The 23,314-nt window shown below is 33.2% G+C and overlaps 2 protein-coding genes across 2 annotated transcripts in view; one reads left to right on the top strand and one right to left on the bottom strand.

Moving 5' to 3' along the window:
* LOC128240748 (uncharacterized) overlaps positions 1-23,314 on the bottom strand; it is a 128,033-nt gene that overhangs the window by 37,067 nt on the left and 67,652 nt on the right. The window lies entirely within an intron of this gene.
* LOC128240749 (uncharacterized) lies at positions 9,941-14,951 on the top strand. The gene is made up of 6 exons (XM_052957569.1): positions 9,941-9,967; positions 11,215-11,691; positions 12,155-12,361; positions 13,043-13,137; positions 13,481-13,600; positions 13,810-14,951. Exons 2-6 carry the CDS (start codon positions 11,241-11,243, stop codon positions 13,858-13,860), a joined length of 924 nt encoding a protein of 307 aa, XP_052813529.1. The 5' UTR covers positions 9,941-9,967; positions 11,215-11,240; the 3' UTR covers positions 13,861-14,951.

The following is a 23,314-nucleotide window of genomic DNA, read 5'->3' as shown; positions in this document are numbered from 1 at the left end:
TATTAAAACTAAGCTGTCCCATTGTCGATGACAAATTTAAGTGTTAGACGTACTTACTCATATAGTCATTATACTTCCATTTTACAGCAGCATAAATTCAATACACATGGAGTGACATTTTTTCTCTATTTTCATTAACTATGAATAGTATCAAATTCAAGATCAAAGTCAATTATTATGTAGATACCAACAACCAGTATCACGAACGTGAAACAGCATGTTATAATTTGGTGGCTCCAGGGAATTTATTTAGTGATGCTTCCTTGACCAGACGCTAATCATTATGACCTTGGTCTTCCACTTGACGCGATCTAAGGAAAATAAAAAGAAGTGTAATTAATATTTTGTAATCATAAAAATTACATATTGTATGTGAATTTATGCATTATGTCAGATCTTTAATGGCTGATTATTGACCGTTGAGGTGAAGATATAAAAAAAACAAAACAATTGTAAGTATTTTGCTTTCACTCAAATGACAGTATAGTGCTTTGCTTATTAATAAACTGAAGAAAACAAAATAAAACACTTATATATAACTGCCTTACTGCTCTTGGTGTCTTTAATCTGGTGGCAGGAATATGTTCTAACCACACACAAGCTCTGCTGGCTTTCGCTGATGAAAAACCTAAAATAATTGTTTATATTCATTATCGCAATTATGAAATGGTTGTGTACAATTGAACATAGACATGACATGTTAATCGCAGAACTGACTTTGTAATATTATATATATAAATTATAAAGAACACAAAAAATCATACTGGGTATGTGTTTTTTTAATAATCTTTACTCTGAGCGTTTAAACACAAACTGAAGTATTGTACTTACCACATATAACAGAAGCAAACTGTTTTTATGGTTTTCTAGCCTATATATACTAGATGTCACTATGTGAATATATAGGTCAGGAATACATAATGTCCCCTGTGCCAGGCTGTTGTACTAGCAATGTATAGTAGATCACATTTTTATCCATGTTTTTATATGTCATTAAACTTCATTACATAAGTTGCTGGATAGCGTTTTTTGTTTGCGTTCTTAGTTCGAACAACAGTTGTTAATTTTTATCAAATATACTGTATACTTTTATATTATCAAGGCATGATACAGTATCCAGTATATAATCACCCCAATAGGTGCCTCTATAGATTGATGAACATTTCATTGAATTTACGTCATTGCTGTCATGTCATGTATTGATCAATGTTTACGGGCGGTTAAATTTGATTATAAATATGTGCACAATACTAGAAATGTGTCCGAAGTGGGATATATTTGTACACATTTAGGTCGAGAGCTGCAATCAAGTGCTGGTCTCGATCCAGTGTATTTAATTTTGAAAGATTTTGGCATTATTTTAACGGGAAACTTTGTAAATACATTCTTAAACTTATGTTTCTTTTGTTTCACTGTTTTTGTACATGATATTGGTACCGATGAATATTTTTTATGCATTAATGTGGTTATCGGCGTTTTATTACCTATGTATCCCTGTCATTTATGGATATGAATGTAATGGAACAATTTGTTATACACCTAGATTCAAATTTTCTTAAACATCGACGAAATGAGTTGTGAATCGAGTGTTTGTTTATGTTTGGTCGGCCATCTTGATTCCTTTAACTTTGACAGCAAATCAATTTACCCAACTCTTGGAGGAGGGTAATCATAACCGCGGTTAATAGCCCGGTAAACTCTCGATTTTGTTTTAACCAATTGCTTACCGCCAATTTACCAGATAAAATATTGCCCTATATAAATCTGTTAATACAATTGGCTGCTGAGTAGGAAAATAATATCATCAGATTGGGGGTGTAATGCTTATCTTTGTCGAAAATATTATCATATACATGCGTTTAGATCAATATCAACCAACCCTATTATCATACGACCGCAGGAATATTTGGATCATTTTGACAGATGCTAGTATTTTCTAAACTACATTTTCCTACTAGTTGGGGGAAAGCATTTCTTTGAATATATTGTCGTCCCAAATGTTCAATTTTTCAAAATGCTCTCTTTTACAAATATAAAAAATAAAACGATTTATATAACGTTTAAATGTATTTCCCGCGTACTTGCCAACAAAAGCACCTTTAAGATTTATCCTACATTCGAAGTTTGAAGCCTATTTCTGTCTTCGTTCATCTTTAAAATACATATTATTGTCAGTACCCGTACGAAACAACGGGTCGGATTCCGGGCGGAATTGAGGCGGAATTGGCTCGGAATTGGCACGGAATCAGTGAATTCCGCCAGGAGTATGGACGGAATCATTATTCCGCCCGATATCCCTACAAGTTTCAAGAGGATTCTTGGCGTAAAAATATTGGAAGTTACACGCGTAAACAAATTACGGGCGTATTTATTTACTTTAACATTTGTGTGACACGGAATTTCGTACTTCGTTTTTTCTACAAAACCTTTGGGACGGAATATCCTACTTAAACATTTTAGGGGAGCGTAATTTCGAACTTAGCCTTATATTTTAGCCAAAATAATTCGAAAGTCATGAAAATTATTGAATTGTTTTTGTTCCCTTTATCATTTAGATTTCACATAGCGAGTTAAAAGCTAAACATGTTCCATGCTTTCATCTGAACACCACATACTCCATGTAATATAAAATATGCAACAGAAATGAAAATAAAACTACAAAGGGAAGTCCAACACATAAAGGAAAAAAACATGACCCCATGATATAAAATTAACCTCAGCTTTTATGAACTTTAAAGTCCACTTAAAATATTACTTTTGACATTAATTGGGACATTATAACATCAACTACTTATAGCAATTGAACTAAACTTAGCCCAGTCGGCTAAAAATAATTGATTTCTTCGCGATTCGAGGTCATCATGTACAATACTGTACTACAATATTTGACTCACCGATAAGCCTCATGGGCTATCAATGGGGTACAAGATCCAGCTGTTTATAAATACTCGCCTTATCTTGCACAAATCTGGTCGGATTTCCCTTTGAGAACCTTAACCTTTGTTTATTCGGGGCATGTGTTTCACAAGATGCCCACACGGAAACCATTACTGATAGACATACATGTACCGCGCTTTCGAATAATGGATAACTAGACTTTTACCAAGAAAACATTTTCAGAACTTGCGTGAGTAACGTTATACGTATGGTTGTGTGTATTGACCAACAGATGGAACATTAGCCGTGATTGATAAGAATAACGCGGACTTGAGGTGTCTTACAAATTTTGAATCGCGAAATAAAATACATATGCTGTGTGAGACTGGCGGATAATCAAATGCAACAATTCAAAGGGGTACGTGGTCGTAAAAGATGGAGGTAACTTTTCTATTTCTCGTTTTACCAGTACTGGTTTTGAAATTGTGTTTGTCTGTTCTCACTTTTACAACTATTTTGTTTGATTTGCATCGAGTAAGTCTGATGCGATTAAGAATGCTTAGTTTATGCTTTACAAAATATTTGGTTGGGTATCAATACTATGTTTATTACAACCATATTACCTTATATTTGCCTTGTCACATAATTTTCACCCGAAAAGCATTCTCTCAATCGTTAAACTTCACAAAGAAGTTCATATGTGCAACGAAAAAAAGATATCAGCATTAACCCTCGGTTTTCCGCGAAAGTTTCCTAGTAATTACAATTGCTGTCGGTGTTATCATAATGAAGCTTACCGGAATCTACCGAGTTCGCATATATTCATTTTAATATGTTCGTTTAAACAAATAACAAATGTTAATTAAGTGCTGCATTATGCTTGAATAACGGTTTTAGTCTTAAGTTTAAAAACAATCTTTAAATTAATAGATTTATTAAACAGAAATAACTGCATTATACATGTGTTCTTCTTGATATTTCAGCAGCCACTTTCACACGCAGAATTTGACTGCATCTCCATCAAAAAAAATTCACACCAAAGGTAATGGCTTTCTAGATTAAACCTCTAAAGTGCTTAATTAATTAATGTACCATATATATTTCATAAAGATGTAATTCGTGATAAAATAAAGGTATAAATGAGAGCAGTTATATTAAAATAATATGGATTGTGTAAACAGCTAAAATAAGTCATCATTTAATTGTTATAAGGTGATTGTTGCAATAAATCAAACAACTTTTACAGTTTTCTGAGCAACTTAGGTCAACTTCGCAAGAAAACTCATGCCAACCATCTCCACTCCTGTAACCCCAGGCAACTCTGTTGTGGTAAGAATACATTTCAATATTGCTCAGTCATCACGTCTTCTGGCCTCCCGAAACATAATCATGTTCTCTACTTATTTTGATCATACAAATATCAGAATGTTAATCAAACGGTTATTTCTGGAGTCGTTGCTACCTGAATGAGTGTGCTGCAAGAAACACTACAAATTTAGTTATACCTGTTTGTTTAATCATAATGTTATGATACTATAATGGCAAATAAAACCTTACGCTCAGAAGTTTGTGACTTTGTAAAAGATAAATAACATTTTCTTAACTAACTGACTTTAATAACCATTTATTTGAAATACAATTCAACCAGCCTTGTACTATGGCATGCAACTTAAATGGCATGTTACGTATGACTTTATTTCTGTAATTGTTGACATGTGTTACAGGGTTATCCAAAAATCATGTTTTAATTCAGGAGTGTAAATTATACAATACTATCAAAAAACCCTGAAATTTACAATTTCAATAGAAGGAAATCATTAAAACTTTATTTACAAGATGCAGTATAAGAAAATTTTCCAAAGTTTCAACTTATTTACAGGTGAGGCTATTACGTCACAGTGAGGTTTATAGAACGAAACATGTACCACTGCTATCCGAAAGGGGGCAAAAGGAGACAACTTGATGTATGACCTCATTGACAAGGTGTTCACCATTACCAAACTGGCGAACTCCATGGGGAACTGGTATTGGGGAAACCTAGCCCTAGTGAGGCAAGAAAGCATATGCTTGGCCACTGGCAATACTGGAAGGTAGATACTGTATTACAAGTTATGTTTGCCTAAAATATAAATATAAGGCAGACGTAAAGGCTCATGGTTACCCTTTTACAAATCATTGTGCAAAATTATATACCGAAGACTTAGGTATCCATACCAAGAGTTAAGCAATATATGACTCGTCTTAAATCACTTTTATAAGCGTGTTGTTGTTGTTTTGAGGAGAAAAAAAGCTTTCGGTTTTCTTATGATAAGAAAGTTTATACTTTTGGTTTAATAAAAAATATATAATGTCTTATTTTCAGAGAATGTGATATGACGGAAAATGCTGCCATGACGTCGTTCCCTGAAGTAGATTTAAATCTGGCCACCACTAAGAGGAACACGTATGCGCGATAACAGTTGACAAATACTAGATTGATGAAAAATAAGGAAGTACTCATTCTACTGTGAAGTGTACTAGTGACTGGAATTATATTTTATAGCCAATATGATAATTTAATTTTATTCTGCGTATTTATATTTGAAATGCATAATAAATTGAGTAAGCTTTAGTATGGTTATTCACATTGTTTTTCTGTCCGTTATCTTATCATAGTTTTCGCATGTAAATTATTGCGCGCATAAGATTAAAATTAATTAAACTCTAGGTGATATATGTATGAATATCCGCCCGTAAACTAAAATTCTGCCAGTAACTGAAATTCCGTCTGAATCTGAAATTCCGCCCACAACTAAAATTCCGTCTCATTCTGAATTTCCGCCCGTAATCTGAAATTCCACCCGTAACTAAAAATCAAGCTAAATCTGAAAATCCGCCCGTAACCTGATATTCCGCTCGGAATTTCAATCCCACCTCATTTACATATTTCGCCCCCAAAATCAGGCCGGAACCCGGCCGGGTCCCGCTTCTAACACTTAACATTACATTATTAAAACTACGCCTGGAAAATATCTCCGCCCGGAACTTATAGTTTAATTACGTGTCGATTCCGGGCGAAAAATTTCAGCATTGCATATCATATTAAAACTATACGAGGGTAAATAAGTTTCGGTTAAAGTTTGAAACAGGTATCACATTAGTAAAATAATTTAAAAAAAAAACGCTAACCGGTGTTTCCGGAGAGGCCATTATTCCGGTTATAGTATATATTGTTGTGCTCAGATCTTTGGACATAAGAGACATTAATTTAAAGTTAAAATTGCCATTTACATAAATACAAATCTAAACATTATAAATGTAACATATACTATTAAAAGTAATCTTATTTAACACTTACTCGATTTTATTCAGAACACGATAATATTCGGAGGGGTAAAAGTATCATGAACTGATTTTGTATTTACATTTGTCAAAAGTGCACTTCACCAGGTAATTGTAAGCATTTCGTGAACTTTTTCAACATATGCATGATTTTAAATATAAAACGTTCAACAATAGCTTTCCTCGATATGTTGGTGTTAAAATGCATTTGTTTTCCGGTATATCCATATTTATTGCACTATTTATCGTAAGTTTCTGAACTCGCACAATGTCAGCCTTTTTGTTATTCTGAACAATATCCGATGTTTTAAGGTCAAGTGCAATCTTGTATAAGGTGACCCATCCGTTTGATTTGTTTATGTTTACATTCCAACATTTAGGGCTATGTTCAGAGCCTTTCTTTATACGAGTTGCATATTTTTCCAAGATGGCTGCCATTAATTCCTATAAACGTTCTATTTTGTGGCGGTCACCTGACTGCCATTCAAATTGTTATCACTGCCATCATTTTTCTTGGCACTGCCAACGTTTTAGGTGGCATTGCCATCATTTTTCTTGGCAGTAGCGATTCGTCAACCGACAGTTGCTGTACGAGTATAAAAGCGTCACGATTTTCGTTGGCAGGCATTCTGAGTCAAGCCTATGTTCTTTGCAGAACCAAGTTACGCTTTCTAAAGTAATGAATCTGAGTTTCAACTGAGATAATAACGTTAGTTACATTAAAGAACTACTTGATATAATATTCACGCAAACATATAACTTATGTGATTTTGTATTTTAGCTAGCGTTCAATTTTGATAAAATTGATAAAGGCCTACTGTAATATTCAGAACGTGTTGAAGTTTCAAAGCAAAGACAACTGTTTTAAGCAAGTAGGGTGAATATTGTGTGTTATCTTGCTTAGATTGCCTTTACCAGAACAATATTAAAATCGCGTTGTACTACAGAAATAACAACGCTTACTTCATGTATAATATAAGAAATAAATTATATTATATGTAAAACGGTTTTTTTCTGTATGAACATTTGTACACAGTTCGAACGATGTTTCACCTTTATAAATGCAATTAAACTTTAAAAAAACGTTTTCAATACGTGGTTGAAATTGGTACGAACTACAGAATGTCTGCTTAAAATCAGAGTTGAGTCGGTCACTTGAGAGCCAAGCTGAGCTTGTTAGCACGGCCCACAAGAAGTTAAAGCGAAGTTGTGATATACGTTTGCGTCAAGCACATTCACTAGCGTGAAACTAGGGTTAGTCCCCTAGAATATTGATGATTAAAGCTGCACTCTCTCAAAAGTTAGATCTCAGATTTTTATGTTTCAGTTAAAAAATTAATGTTTTATTCATTTGTCTTAAACCGTTAGTAACGGTTTAAGCCATAAAACATTTATTTTCGAACGGAAATATGCAGATATGCGATCTGATCTTTTGTCAGCAATCTTTTATCATTGGTTTGCAGATATTTGTATATCTGTGAGGGTGCAGCTTTAAGACACGTAAACAACGTCTTGCCTATATTTTACCATAAAAGAATTGTGTAAATGATATTGTAGAAGATTGATCAGCTACAATTCTTTGTTGAACAATCAACTTGTATCTGTCAAAATGACGGTACAGGCTTTTAATTGATCAATCGATTACTAGTTGGCAAGCTCCGTTTATTTTGAAATTAGACAGGGGTCGCTTAAAAGCTAAGTGCAATTAACCTTTCATGCAAATATCTTAAACCATTTATTTACTGTGGCGGTTTGTGATGTTCATAGTTCAAACAATAACTGTATCTTTGTATTCCTTCGTCTGCAGATTGAGTTGTGATACCTGTATAAACCCCCAGTAAATTAACTCGCCATTTCAAGGCGCTACCTGACAATCCTTGATAAACATACCTTGTTTTTTATATAGTATAAATGAACTGTGTTGTTGGTGAAGTTTTGTTCTGTTGTTCCATGTTTCTTGTGTATTATTTTTATTTAGCGCAAAACTGATTGCACACATTTAGTAATTTTGGTATTTGCTTTGTCACTTAAGTTTCCATTAATTTATAGTTGTTTTTTTATGAGTATTGTATTCCGTTTGTAATAAGTTTACATAATACATAAAACATAAAACACTATATTTCAACATCAACATCGATTTTGACATTTTGGCAAATAGTTTGTATGAGATTTACTTTAAGAAACATATTTTTATAATCATAGAATTATGCATTTCATGCTAAATGGATAAAATAACGTTTAACTGTATTGTTAACAAATTTCCCTTTGGAGTACATATATTAACTCCTTTTATAACTTTTGTAACGCCCCTAATATGTAAAGAATCAGCGTCTAAGCGTCATTGTAGCACGCCTGTTAAACGCAAACACAGTGGCGTGCATACTTGCATTACCTTTGATTTGAATAATAGTGACTTGAATAATAATAAGATAATTGAATATGCATTTATATTATGGAATAAATCGTTATGATTTATTCTTAGTAAGCTTTTGTTTGTCTGAACATTGACATTTCTATGCTAGGTTTATTTTCCTTAAACATTCATTAGTGATTGCTTTGTATTTTTTTCTCAAATAAGTGTATAGCCCGACTTGGTTTCTTCATGTTGGAGCTTTAAATGGCATCAGAAATTATCATTGTGTGAGTTTAGTTTCTTAAAACACTTCGAAAAACCTTTTTTACAAAACCACCGCCTGATGGACCACTGTTAAAACATTACTTTGGAAACAGGTAAGTCGAGGTAATTGCGGAAACTAATCAACTTATCAAATCCCATTAATATAACACAGGCGGGGCCCTTTAAGTAGCATGGACTGCCCTTTGTTTAAGTTAAAATGGTGAAGAAAAAGAAACGTTACTTTTGTTTAAAGTCTTCACTCGTAGCAAAACGTTGCATTCCGACGTAACATTTATGACGTGATTCATCACGTGGTATACGCAAGCTGATTATATGTGTAGTGTTTGTGAAACAACGACCAATGTATTCCATTACATAAATACATTAGTAATGTTTGAAATATACCGTAAAAAATACCATGTAAATAAATTGTTATTTTGTGTTGGCTATATTTGTGAGTTCATAACATTTTTTTCAAATCAACGGAAAAGGAAAAGCAATTAAATATATTAACAGCGATTTGAGGGTGGTATATATATTAACAATTGTTAAGTTAAAACAAGTTGAATCGAGACATTACAGCTACATAATTCTACAACACGTTATATACATGTATATTACCACCTATGTCATGAAAAAATGATTTGCAATCCATATCCAACAACGTATTGAGTCAGAGTTTGGAACTTAGGCTCGGTTAAGTGGTTTCTTGAATGATTCCAAAGATATATAACACGATTTTTTTGAGAAAAAAAATGTAAACCTGATTGTAAAACACATTATTTGTAATAGAAACTGCAATTGCTAGTGTAAAAATGATCTAACATCATGATTAAACTTACAGTTTTTAGTCTTGAGTGTCAAACTCACACTAAAGATATTGAAGAATATGAGCCAGGTCTGTCGTCGTTGGCTTTGACACCAGATAGTAGTTATGATTTCAGAATAGTAGTAATATCTTAATTATACTTATGTTCAAATCAGTTGACTTGCAAATAGCTTAGCATTTCATTTTACTAGTCATTGATAACGATATTGCGGTGACAGTGGTTTGCAGGCGTTACATCTGGCTTCTTGCCAAACGACAATTCATTAAGGTTTTCATTGAATAGGTTGTGCATAATATATGGACATTAAAAATTGCTTGTGAAGGTAAGTCCTTTTATTCGTTTTACATTTTTGTTTTTAAACAATCACATAAAAACGAGCCATTTATTTCATTTTTAGTTTTAAAACTAATGTATCTATTTATGTATTTAGGCGTTTTATCTTAAGAGTTAATTTCATTATTGTTTTGGAACGCTTTTATTTTTTGTGCGCATACTTGTATTGAAATTTTCTTAAATTTAAAAAAAAATCGTTTTAATATCCGAAAATACTTGTATATGTTTCTAAAAGGTCTATTTTTCAATTCGACTCAACACGTATTTATTGTGAAAAATATGTATATGAAAGCAGTGATGTCGATGTAGCGGGTTATTCCTTTGTGAACAAATACAACAGTTATAACCATTTCATAAGAATTTTTTTTTTTATTGATATAAGAATTATAAAATTGATTTTCGCACATGGTATGTCTAATATAATGGCAATTTCGAATGATAATTAAACATTTCACCGTCCGTGGCGTGACTTTCTACAACTATACTTGACTATTTAAGGTATAAGCTCTATAAACAATACCACAACCTGCCTGTTTGTGACACTCTCCTTATTAGAGATACGCAGTCCGTTTATTAATACCGTCTGATGTGTAGGTTACCTTATAACTGCCAAATGACTATGATTATGTTTACAACGTAAAGTATTATTGAACACATCCTGTGTTAGGCACATCTACCCTGGGGATTTCGATTTTTGCAGACGTTGATGTGTAAGGTAAGCGGTTCTAAAATGCAAGTTGGATGTCTGATCACCTACTACTACAACAATGTATTTAAGCAGAGTGATATGTTTAAAGAGAGATTCCGTTACATCAAAAATATAATACCTATGTGTTTGACTTGCGTAATAGATCGCATCACGCCCGTTATCATTTCAAATAAAGCTAATTTAGATAACTGAAAGAAACTCTTATTATGACATATTTCCTGTGGTTTATTTCACACCTTATAATTCGCTTATTTGACGACGTCACGTAAATAACCTTCGGCGTTGACCAGTGAGAGTATCAGTATTTTAGATGTGTGGAATATTGAACAGACAGGTAGTAAACCTGCTTAGAGCTGCCCTGGTTATTTAACTTTTTAACACGTGACCAATGTTTAACGTTACTCACTTAAGACAATAAGTGTTTTCAATGCATTGCAAGTCAGGTGCTTTACTTCAAGACTGCGAATCCGCAGCATATATATCAATCTGTTCATTATAATGCGCAATATTCATTTTTTATATTATAGAAATCCTACCCGCAAAGCGTCGCGTTATGGATTCCCAAAAGGATTTCGTCGTGAGCCAACACATAGGATTTCAAAAAGTAAACCGGACTCTGCAGGCAACATCAGATCCAGCGATGTTAGATTTAGAAAACTCTACATCATGTTTGCAAATCGTTAAGGCCCATTTGGAAACGGTTGAAGGAGAAGTAAATAGCATAGCGAAGCAGGTGCAGAAAGACATCAGTTCTACTGAAATTAAACTCAATGATAGCAATGAAAAACTGAAAACAGTTGAAGCCAGTTATGACAATTGTTTGGAAAATATTGCACTTTTGGAAAAAAGAAAACAAGAATGTGATGCCGATAGCAAACTGGAATTGGCACGTGCACACAACAATTGGAAAGCAATCAAACCTTCGATAACAAAGGCTGCTAAAGACATAAGACTAATATATGCTCTAGGTTACATAGCTAGTGCTGCACTTTCTCCATTTACACGTAAGTTACGAGAGTTCCTTTGTATCTATTTTTTTCATCGTTTTAATCGAAAGCAAAACACCAAAAAAAGAATCATACTTATTATTTGATAACCAAATATAAATAACACGTTTAGGAAAACAAACTAAATGCACCACAAGAGCGAAAAAAATGTCACACGAGAACCCGTTCTACGTCCGTCTAGTATTGTAGTGGTGAGTTGGGAATCGAACCTTTGGTCGCAGAGTTGATAAAAAATTGCATATCACTACCCGAATAAACTATTAAACTACTTACTACTAGGTAAAGTGTTTATTTATCAAAAGTATACTGACTACTAAATTAGTATAAACAAACCATTTGCCTCTTACTAACTGTCATACACGTCTTAACTGAAGAAGTAGAACATGTTTTTCAATTTTATATGTGCAGCACATGTGTATAACAGTGAAACGTGATTTTTCTTCTAATTTTGACCCAACAGTTGGCGGGAGCATGGCTGTTACTGCTTGCACGCATGCAGTAGCTGTTGCAAGGATAAGTTCAGATATTGGCGATACTATGAGCATAGCTACCAAAATTGCTGAGTCATACAAGTTAACAGCAAGACAGTTGGTTGACGATATACAAGAACTAAGTGTGAAATGTAAAATTGAGGAAGCAGAGATGAAACGACTGAAATCGGAGACAGGTTAGAAAATGGACACTTTTTGCCACTTCCTTTTCCATTTATCGCTTAAATTGTAAAAATATCTACCAGCATTATATACTAATGACTTTGCAATACCTGCGATTATACTCAATTTGACTTTTCTTCTTATAGAATGGTCTTTAAGTGTTAAGATATGCTTTATTCTGAAAGAAGTACTGCTAGTCATGTTGGAAAACGATAATATATATATATATTTTTTAAATATCTGACTGACAGTGTAAACACATTTTAAAACTATATTAAAAGCATGCTGTCAGCAATCTACGGTAAGAAGTGTACTCATTCAGCTTTAGTCTAATTTAAATAACCGATGAGCATTGTGAGCACTCTTTTAGGAAAGAAAAATAAAGTTTGTGGCTTTTGATTCAACAATTCGTAAGTGCTTTTATGGATATTTATGTCAATTTAGACAAATGTTTTTAAAAAAAGATTCAGAGCAAATGTTAGCTCTGATTAATGTAAGGTTTATATGTATATCAATTTATCTACCAATTTTGTCTACCATAACTGTGTAATTTTCGAAACTGATACCACCCGCGAGTTTAATTTCACACTTGATTTTAGGTGTACGCAAGAAAAGTTTCAATTAGTTTTAATGACGTAAGTAATTGCTACCGGATTGTTTATCCTTTATGTAACAACGCGTTGTTATGTTTCCAGTTACCTTAAGGAAACAAATAGGCGAGTTAGATGCTGTTCGGAATGCTGCCTATGCCATCATCAAAGCGAATTTTGTTGCTTCGCAAAAACTTCAGGTGCGATTTAGAAATAGAGAATATTTAAAGGATATTTAGAAGATCATATAAAATGAAAATATAAATCAAATGTATTCCAATGCATTTTCAACGTAAGGTTTATCTGAAAATAAATTAATAGAACGAGTGGCTTGAGTAGTTAATTCCAAAGTGTTTTCCTACTATAACTGTACCAACTATTGCAAAAATAAGAGGAATGCATGTACGTGTAACGTATGCAAAATAATATAATTCAACCTGTTGTAGAATGTAACAGTGTTTAACAAATTTGACGAAGGAAATACTTTGTAAATACATTTGAAAAGATAGAAATATTGGGTTGTATGTTATTCTTTTTTAAAAGGAAGCTGGTGTCAAGTTGTACGACGCTATTCAAGAAACTGAGTCTTTTGAATTAGTGCAGAGGTTACTGGACAAGAAACAATCATGGGCCCTAGCAAATGAACATCTTCGAAAGTTAAAGGTTAAATTAAGTGTGTCGTTGTTTTAAGAAATTAATTAAGCTTGCTCTTTTATAACCTTCGTACAAGTGTGTGCATCAAGCAATTTATAACGTTTATAGAAATCGAAGAAATTTGAGATTCTTTTTTTAATGCAACTCTTATACAATTTCAAAGCATTTCCTAAACTATTCCAACCATATTAAAATATTTGCGATATATTTTTTTTCAGGAGAAATGGGAAGAAGTTAACAATATGCTTCGTCAACTTTTGATATATTAACTAGAGCAAATGAGATGCATTCGATTAAAGTAGAACATATATTTGTCTAAAGACACAAGATGTGTGTGTATGTTTTCATCTCCCAAAAATAATTCAAGCAAAGAAAGACAGCTGCTACATATAAATGAAACTTTGATTTGTGAAATTTATGTGTCAGTATATATGGATAGTGTGTGGATAGCAATCAATCGTTTTAAGCAAAATCTTCATTGGCAGTTTAGTTATTGATAAGGTGTATGGTTTGTCTGTCCTAATATATAATTTGTTGACATTTTTTCTTAATGCATTTCGTTCTGTATTGTATCTATTAAAGTACTTACTATATAATGTATGGTTCAAAATAATATTTGTTATCTTATGATTTATTTATTATTCAATATTACCTTATCATTTTATAAAGATATACATGTTTTATTTCATTCCGTTAACATCTTGATTCAAATGTTGTAATTGCGTGACAAAGTTTAATTACTGCCAACCAACTGATTTACCCACAGAACAATGAATGACGATATATTTAAACATTCTTTTAAACGGTAAAGCCTTCAAGTGTCTTTTGTTTGATATTTTTATGCATTGATTATTGTCTCTAATCACATTTTAGGCTAATTGATACGTCCAAGGTATTACCATTGTTTAATAATTGGTTTTTGAATAGTATATATATATGTCATGCCCATTAAGTGTTTTATACCATTCTTTAAAATCCGGGATCGAATAATATCTTATCTTTTTTTGATTGCCTGCATATTTTTAACTACAATATTTTTTTCTAAAACAAACATGAGAAAAAAGCCTTTTCATAAGAGTTCTTAGCATATAGCAGCAACGCCGCTTATGCTTATCAGGAAATCTAAACTTATTATTTTCATAACATTTTTCATTTCGTGTATCCTTAATGATAAAATTAATAATAAAAATCAAATAATAAAATCTTCTCACATTCTTAAATTTCTGTAATGTAAAATAAAAGTGTGCTCAATGAGTTGTTATTCGGTAACTAATTGTATCAATAAAGATATTAGCACAATGTGATGTTAGGTTAATGATTGTTGATTTATTGCCTACTGATGAATAAAGTTTAACATGTTAAATTTGAATTTTAATTGCTTTGTATTTTGAAACCGCATTTGACCGTTTTTGGTCCTATAATTACAAATATTATTCAATGCATTCAGAAAACAATTATGTTAGTAAGCGAGCCTTTGTCAACTTTACTAACATTGAACACAATTGTGTATTATATGATGACGAGTTTCAGATTCGTTTTATCACATGCTTTTTCCAGTAAAAAGTATCAAAAACGACCGACCTGTTTCACCTGCTCTAGTGATAAGCCGAATACAACAAAGCAATGCTATGACCGCGCTACACGCATTGCAAATAAAAAATTGAAATAAAGTACCCGGAATAATTCAAAACTTCATGCATATAGGATCTGTAACAAGAATTCATACTCAGATAATATTCAATAAAAAATTTAAAAAACGCTTCACTTTTAACGAAATTGGATTTCTTTTTAATTTTGATGTCATATAAGACATAATGGCGTCATTATTTGTGATATATCCATCTTTTAAAAATGTCATGGAATTAAGACGAAATACCACTCTTTATATTTTGCAAACACATCCTAATGCCTATTGCAAATTTTCTACGTGTAGATGTATGTACAAACAAAACTATAATTACAAACAGTATTTCCCAACCTCTTTATTGATTCTCTCAATTAAGTGAATCGTGATGTTTTAACAATCATATTTCAATTCCATCTTTTAGATGATGCTGTAACTTTCTCACATTCCTATGATCTTAAAATCACCAGACAGAAACGGTTTATCACGTGTAGGTTTGTACCTTAAATGTCAAGGTCACAAATAAAGGTCAAAGATCAAACTTATGATACTTGTCCAGTGTATATATCACAAACTGATTGAAGGAGTTTAAACTATTCTGACTATAATCATAACCATGATGTAATGGTGTGTCACAAGCAATTTTCAGGCCATAACCTCAAAGTTCAAAGGCCACAAATAGAGGTCAAAGGTCAAACCTTATGAAACTGTGTCCCGAGCATATCTCAAACGGGTTGAAGGGTTCTTGAACTTCCCCTGATGAGATGGTGTCAACAAGCTCATCGAGTTCGTTAGCTATTTATGGGTTCTATTATATTCAGAAATTTTCTTCAGTGTTTAAAATGCAATGTTAAAAGATATTGATTTTTTTAAGAAAATAATGGTGAAAGTTATGATGTTTACAAATGACTTCCATAATTTGCCAGATACATTAATATTTAAATTATTTTAGATGTTATCATTAGTTTGGGTCTTCAGCCTGGTGTAGAAATATACTATGGTCAAACTTACATATTATATATATATATACATTTATGTAACCAATAATTATTCAGATTTAAGCTTTCGACTTTTTGACGAGCACTTGAATGCCCTGCTCTTGTTTTATATAATTGGTCACGTTGTCATATTAACACCACCTGCACTTCCCATTTTTATATGAAAATCTTGTATCTTTAAACTATACTTCCAGTCATTCTTGACCATGCATGCTTGGTGTGTCAGTTTCATGTGTTTTATCTTTGCACAGATCTGTATAGAGTATTCAGTAAATGGGGGGGGGGGGGGGGTCGGAAGGCAGTATGCGGAAAGAAAACACTTAAGTTTTCAGAACGTAGATCGAATTTTAAAGCGGTATTCAGTACGCATATCCTACAACTAAAGCAGTGTTAAGAAAGGTGACACCTCATATATTAACTGACTAGATATATACGCACACATCAAGTTGAAATAAAAAGAAAATACTGTGCAATATGTATATTTATAATAAACAATACAAACAAAACAGTATAATATTCCTACCGTTTTCAATTTACCACTTACAGTATCAATTTCTTCGATCTTTATTGAGAAAGCAAATATAATTAGAAGCGCATAGGTTCTAAAATTATTTCTTATTGAAGATGCATCAAGCGAAAAAGTATTGTCCCATCATTACGGATAAGTATCGCTGAGTTACTAGAATATAATGCACAAAGAACATCATATCAGTCAAAACATTTGCCATACATCCCGCGATATATGGCGGGATACAAATTGCTATATATTTACATTAAAATGTCAAAACGGATATAAATCAACGAAAACCGACATAGTCCGACATCTCGGCGATATCTTTTGGCCATATGTTTGAGGCTCGAGCAAAATACGACATTTGAACAAATCTTGCGAGGTTGATGGAGTTTTGTTTAGGAAGTTTGTACAATTAAAAGCATGATTGAGTACGATATTGTGCGATAAATACAGGTGTGCGATCGACTTTGTACGAAAAATGAGTACAAGTGACAAGCTTATCTTTTTGGTGTTGTTTTCGATATCGATGAAACACTCGTGTGATATCGCAAACATGTCGAACGATTGTCGTAGTGCTTCCCATTATCATTGTGCCATTTAGTTATAGTAAGGCGTATAGTATCAGCATTGTCGTGCTTTATCGCATCTGCTCGGTGGTTGCTGCCAAACATACGTGATACATGCGTGTATACGACCATGTCTACAATAATGGTAAGAAAATGCATGAGTGAATTACAAGTGCGGTAATAGAAGAATGGACGGCAATATAAGGGAAAGGAAAGCAGTCGTTGAACTCGAAAGGATATTAAATGTCACCCCATTAATATTAAATTCAACACAAGATGTAAAAGTGTGACCTTAGAATCTCCTGGTATTATATTCTGCTAGATAAAGTTGATAAAATGTTTGGCTATGTATATGAGTCGTGCAAGTTTTTATTAATACACATATACAATAACTGAATGTGTCTATGCCAATCTGAATACTAGTCGATATAGTAATCATAAAACATGAATCTTGGCACATACCTATAAGGTGTACCCCCTTGCCCTTAAGTCCCGAGTACAGTTTATTGTTAAAGCAAATCCTGAATACTTTTTCAGTTTTAATCAGAGTCCTGAACACTTTTCAACGCATTTCGATACAGGAATAAAGCGGTTTTCAAAAGCGTTTTTAAGATATCACGCAAAGTGATTGGCACCCAGGAATAAGTTTATACGTGAGCTTTCGTAATCATGATGCTATCAAATCATATGTTCATAGTTTGGGATTTACTTTGATACAACGTTTGAGGTATGATTCGTATATTCAATAATATTCGTGGCAACTTTTGTTTGAATAGCCATGCGAGGTTCAAGTTGGTTATTTCGGCTCGTCTTATTTAAAGTGACTCTCTTATTCAAAGTCAATACATTACCTGTATAACAGACATATATTTTGACTGATAAACCTTAACCTATTTACTAAATAATGCATTTATTGAAAAAAATAACTTCTGATAACAAGATTGAAACCGTGAATTCAATAGCAAAATGCGCAAAAATATTAAATGATTGGTGAATGCTAAAATATTAACTGTGTTCTACTTTAGTCTCAATAGATAGAAAAAATGTGTTTTATGATCATTTCTTTTCAAATTAAACTCTATATTCTTCATAAGAAGCATTGTGTTTGTATTTGGGAGTAAGAGTGCATATTTCATAACATATATGTCAATCAGAGGTTTATTCTCGTGTCATAGTCCAATTCCGAGGCAAACTGTTAACTACAACTAATGAGTAATGATATTGTTATGACGCTTCTTACTAAAAGCTGCACTCTCACAGATGGACAGATTTGATAAGTTTTATCTCAGAATCAGCTGATCTTGGCATCAATGCTTGAATTCAGGCATATAAGATAGCTCAAAATATAACATATTTCAATAGCCAAAAACTTCAATTTACGTCAAGCATTAGTAACGCTTTTAGCCGAAAACATCTGTTTTCGACCAAATATATGAAGAACTGCGATCTCATCTTTAGTCAGCTTTCTTAAAGCACTTGTTTCCAGACATTTACGCAATATTTAGACCATTCTAGAACAATAGATTAAAATGTTACCGGAAGGGGCAAGCTGTGAGAATACATCTTTAATACACTGTTTAAGTAGCATACTCAATCACCCTATAACTGAATCTCCTAATTGAGTTTGAAAATGGGTCCAAAATGCTTTAAAAATCTCACCTTTTTATGTAAAATCTTTATCAGGGGACATTCCAGACGAAAGGGGCTTTCTTTCATCAAATTAAACTCCATGACTCATTGTGGTATGCCGAATGTCTGATATATATGTCCTATTATTTCAGACAAAACACATCTTTAATTGGACATTCTTTAAATGTCTAAATAGAAGTAATGCCTTGTTATTTCAAAGAATAACACTTTATCTGATATAGGATTTTAAAAGTAAGCCTTTGGTTGGGACATGTCCCAGCGTCTTAGGAATGATTTAAAATACATTGTTATGGATATTAATTTAAACAAATACCAAACTAACTCGTTAAGTTGTATCATTTGCAGTTGCAGACAGCAATTATTCTAACCGTTGACACCAGTGATAAAGTGGAATGAAGCTCTAATTATAAAGCCTTTAGCTGATGCGCTTGCAATGTGTTGATATTGAAAGATTGTCCTTATTCTGATGGATATGTTATCCAATGATGCTAAACAATATGAACAAACTTGACAGTCATCAAATTTACTTACCGATTAATCATAAAGCAAGCAAAACCATTTCTTGTTTGCATGGTATCAATCATTCCTTTAGCTTTACGTTTCAACATAATAATTTCCTACAATTTCCCGAAAAAACTAAAGTATCTTATAAAAAGAAATTCATTATATAAGATATCGTTTATATCATTACAATGAACTATGTGATACATTTTAGCTAAATTGGAGATATCTGACTTAGCTAAATGAAATAAGACATATTAATTTTCAGAGAAATTGGCCAGTTTGGTTTTGTGGGGATTTCAATACGAAAATATCTCGTGCACAGTCAAAATATTACACCTGTTTTTGATTTTCAAATTGAGAATAATAGTCATTGCAAACAAGTCCAAACATGTTCCTAATGTAAAACCACTGAATGCCAACGCAAGGGCTAGGAGGTGTTTTGCGTGTTTTGCTCCCTTCGAACAAAACTAACCAAAAAGATCAACTTGAAAAATATCGATTTTTATTCAGACTATAATTCAATTTCGATATTATTGTTTTGATAATCATATTCACTTAAAAGCGTTCATTTTGATGCATAAACAAGGTTATGTTTTAATTTCATTTTATATAAATAAACAATCGTGAAATTGCAATGGCACTACCTCCAGTGAGTCGCCTATTATTGAAAATCTTTGATTAAAATGGTACCTTTTAGTGTAATTTTTAGTGCATTTTCAACCAACAGGATAAGATACAAAGTCAAAGTTAGTTTGCGCACCGAATACCAAATGTTTAATTGTACCTTAACTGTATGTGAGTCAGAAAGTATGCCTTAATTAATACGGTACCAAAGAGGGGGTTTCAATTGCAGGACTTGTATGTCTTATCTTACAAGAATGCTTAAGTTTCAATGTTGCTATTACATCCATTCACGTTTTGTCTCTTGTCGGTATGTTGCTGTCATCATAAAGCGACTACCGAGGCATTACAATACATAAGAATTGGTGTAACATATGAGGCGGACTTATTAAGGATTCACTACGTCATTTTTACGACTGTATTCGATACTTTTAGAAACTTTGAGTGTGTCCCCCGATCATTTTCATTGGCATTCTATAGTTTTTGTCCTGTATTTTAAAACAAAAATACGCTTGTTCCGTACGATTTGAAGCGACATTTGTATAGAATACTCCGAGTGTCAAAACCATTTTCTCAACGACTAGTTATATTCTGTTGAAAAAGAGAAGAAGCAAGAACATGTGGCAATACACGATAAAATGCACGACAGCTGTACAACAATTCATGGGTGTGCTGCTAAATACGCAGGATATATTTATTGTTGGCTGGATCTTTTGAATCATTCTAGGCATATCCGTACGTAAGTATTAAAGAATGGTTCAACTTAATTAAAAAGCTATTGAATAAAAAACAATCAAATTCACTCCCCAGCCTTATAGCAAATGGGATCACTGCAACAAACGACATATAAAAGGCAAATCTCGTGAAAGCGGACTTATGTAAGCAATCCACTGTTTACGACGAACAACATTCTCTTCCTGCTTCATTCCTTCTTGCAGACTGCAACTTTTCATCATTTGTCATCTCCCCGCCATACGTCATAGACGCCATTGCAACGATTAACCCCTCTAACTCCTGTGACCCGGGCATGATAAGTCCGAAACTCTCTAAAAAGGATCTGATTCTCTTGCGCTTTCCATATCGTTGCTCTTTTCAAAGCTGATATTGTCATCCAATTCTCTTAAAGTTGGAATCTTGCAAATGTCTCTCCAAAGTTTAACCACTTTCTCACATCCTGTCAATCTAACTTCATCCGCGTGTAACAACTCATTCACAGCTACAATGCCATTTGTAAGGCCATTGACGAAGGTAAGGATGTCTGTGCTGTTTTCTGTGGCATATCCAAGGCATTATACCGTGTATGGCACAAGGGCCTTCTTTTCAAGCTACAGCATTTCGGTATCCAAGGTAGTCTACTTAACTGGTCAAACTTGTCTTTCTATAATCCACGAAAAGTCATCGCAAACGTAAACTTAACTTAGGCAAACATCTCAGGCGGGGCTCCTCAATGATGCATCCTTGGCCTCTGCCTCTTCCTAATCTGCTCATTGCGCAGCAATTTTAAACCATTCTCGGTTGCCATCGAACACTTAAATTTAATTTTACAGAGACTGTCTCTTACAAACATTCGCCCCTTGGACGAGTATGCTGACGTGATCTGGGACAATGCATCAGAGCCGCTCAAAGCTGACACTGAGGCGGTATAACTCCAGGCCGCAAGAAGTACATCGACGTTCTCTCAAGGACTCACCCTTATGCCCTTGTGGCCAATCAGAAACCGTAGCCCATTTCCTTCTGTACACTAGAAATTATAGGCAATTACGCCATGTCTTACTTTCGAACCTTCAATGCAACTATACCTTTAATAACCTATATGGCGACGACCACTTAACAAATCAGTCAGGCAAATAATTCATTTTAAAAGTTCACTAGTTTATCGTGGTGACACATCGCTTCTGCAAGTGACATGCCCGACTCGAATGGATGGAGGTCTCGAGTACCCGAACTTTCTATACCTAGTTAACATCTATATTTATTTGACACATATATACGTCTTTAGACTTCCTCTTTGGTGACACCTGAATTCTTACCATAACATGTTCCCTTAAAACACCGTTTTGTTCTATATCTTTATTTTCGTGTACTGCTCTTTTTTCTCTTTCAAAATATAGTTTATTAACGCCTGATATAAAAGCCCATGTCTTTACTCTTACTGTCACTAGAATAACCTTTATGCACTTGAATTCGTACCCCATTCAATTTGGCTATGGCAATTTCTACCTTGTTAAAACTGTTAACTCTTTTTAGACAAGAACTGCGCTATTCTTTGTCGTGTAACGTGGCCAGTCGAAATCTCGATTAATACCCTGCACTTGGTTCGGGACTCAAACTTCACTCCTACCCATGTACGAAACTTAAATTCGGACCGGGTAATCTATAAAATAAACCCGGATACGATAAAATTTACTTTAAGTATGTTAAAACTGTATCTAATGCAATATCAAGTTAAAGTTCTTGTCATATCATGACATCTCATCTCATTGAGCAAACAAATACTAAAACGAGTATATAACATATGATATTGCTTTCCTCCTCATCAGTGATGTATTATCTATTTGAATCTATATTTCAGATGTAATATGTCTAAATGTCTCTGTAACTCCTATGTTGATTGATTTCAATGCTCGTATACAGAAATAAATGAAGTCCATTTGTGTGCGTTTATGATCCCTCGAAAAATATATTTAACGATTATTGTTTTTTTCTGAAATACTGACCTATAGCAATCATAAAAGATTGTTATAAATTCATAAGATTGTTTAAGCGTTGAATATGAATAAATGACGTAGCATTGAAAAGTTTGTTGAATTGATTTTTTTATACTTTATTGCAGAGATGCCTAGTGCATAATATAATTCTGATTAATTGCCTTGAAAATGATAAACATATTTTTGTATAAATTGATTTGAATGTTAACATTCCTGAACAATAAACCATATTGGTTAAAAAGATAGATATTTTTGTCTTGTGTCAATGCTCTTGATCCAGTCATACTGCGTAATTCCATAATATTGGTTATATTTCATTTGTAATGGCACACGTATGACATTATTCGAGAAGTAAACGTCCCTAAATCCAACATATTCTGTGCGAGTGTCCGTGCTGGCAGATTGTGAAATGCATTCCAATAATTACATTTGAAATAGGCCAAGTGCAGGTAAATGTGTTTATCGCCATTATGGCAATAACAAAGACCACACCTTTACACTAATTGCCTCCTGTCTAGATAACATTCACTTGTACATC

The sequence above is a fragment of the Mya arenaria genome, chromosome 7, assembly GCF_026914265.1.
Source record: "Mya arenaria isolate MELC-2E11 chromosome 7, ASM2691426v1".
Taxonomy (NCBI): domain Eukaryota; kingdom Metazoa; phylum Mollusca; class Bivalvia; order Myida; family Myidae; genus Mya; species Mya arenaria.
The sequence above is the reverse complement of the archived record's forward strand: the minus strand, read 5'-3'. Positions and strand labels throughout refer to the sequence as shown.

Coding starts and splice junctions, on each gene's coding strand:
- LOC128240749 (XM_052957569.1), top strand. CDS start 11,241: ATGGATTCCCAAAAGGATTTCGTCGTGAGCCAACACATAGGATTTCAA. Junction 11,692..12,154: donor TGCACTTTCTCCATTTACAC/GTAAGTTACGAG, acceptor TTGACCCAACAG/TTGGCGGGAGCATGGCTGTT. Junction 13,138..13,480: donor TTGCTTCGCAAAAACTTCAG/GTGCGATTTAGA, acceptor CTTTTTTAAAAG/GAAGCTGGTGTCAAGTTGTA.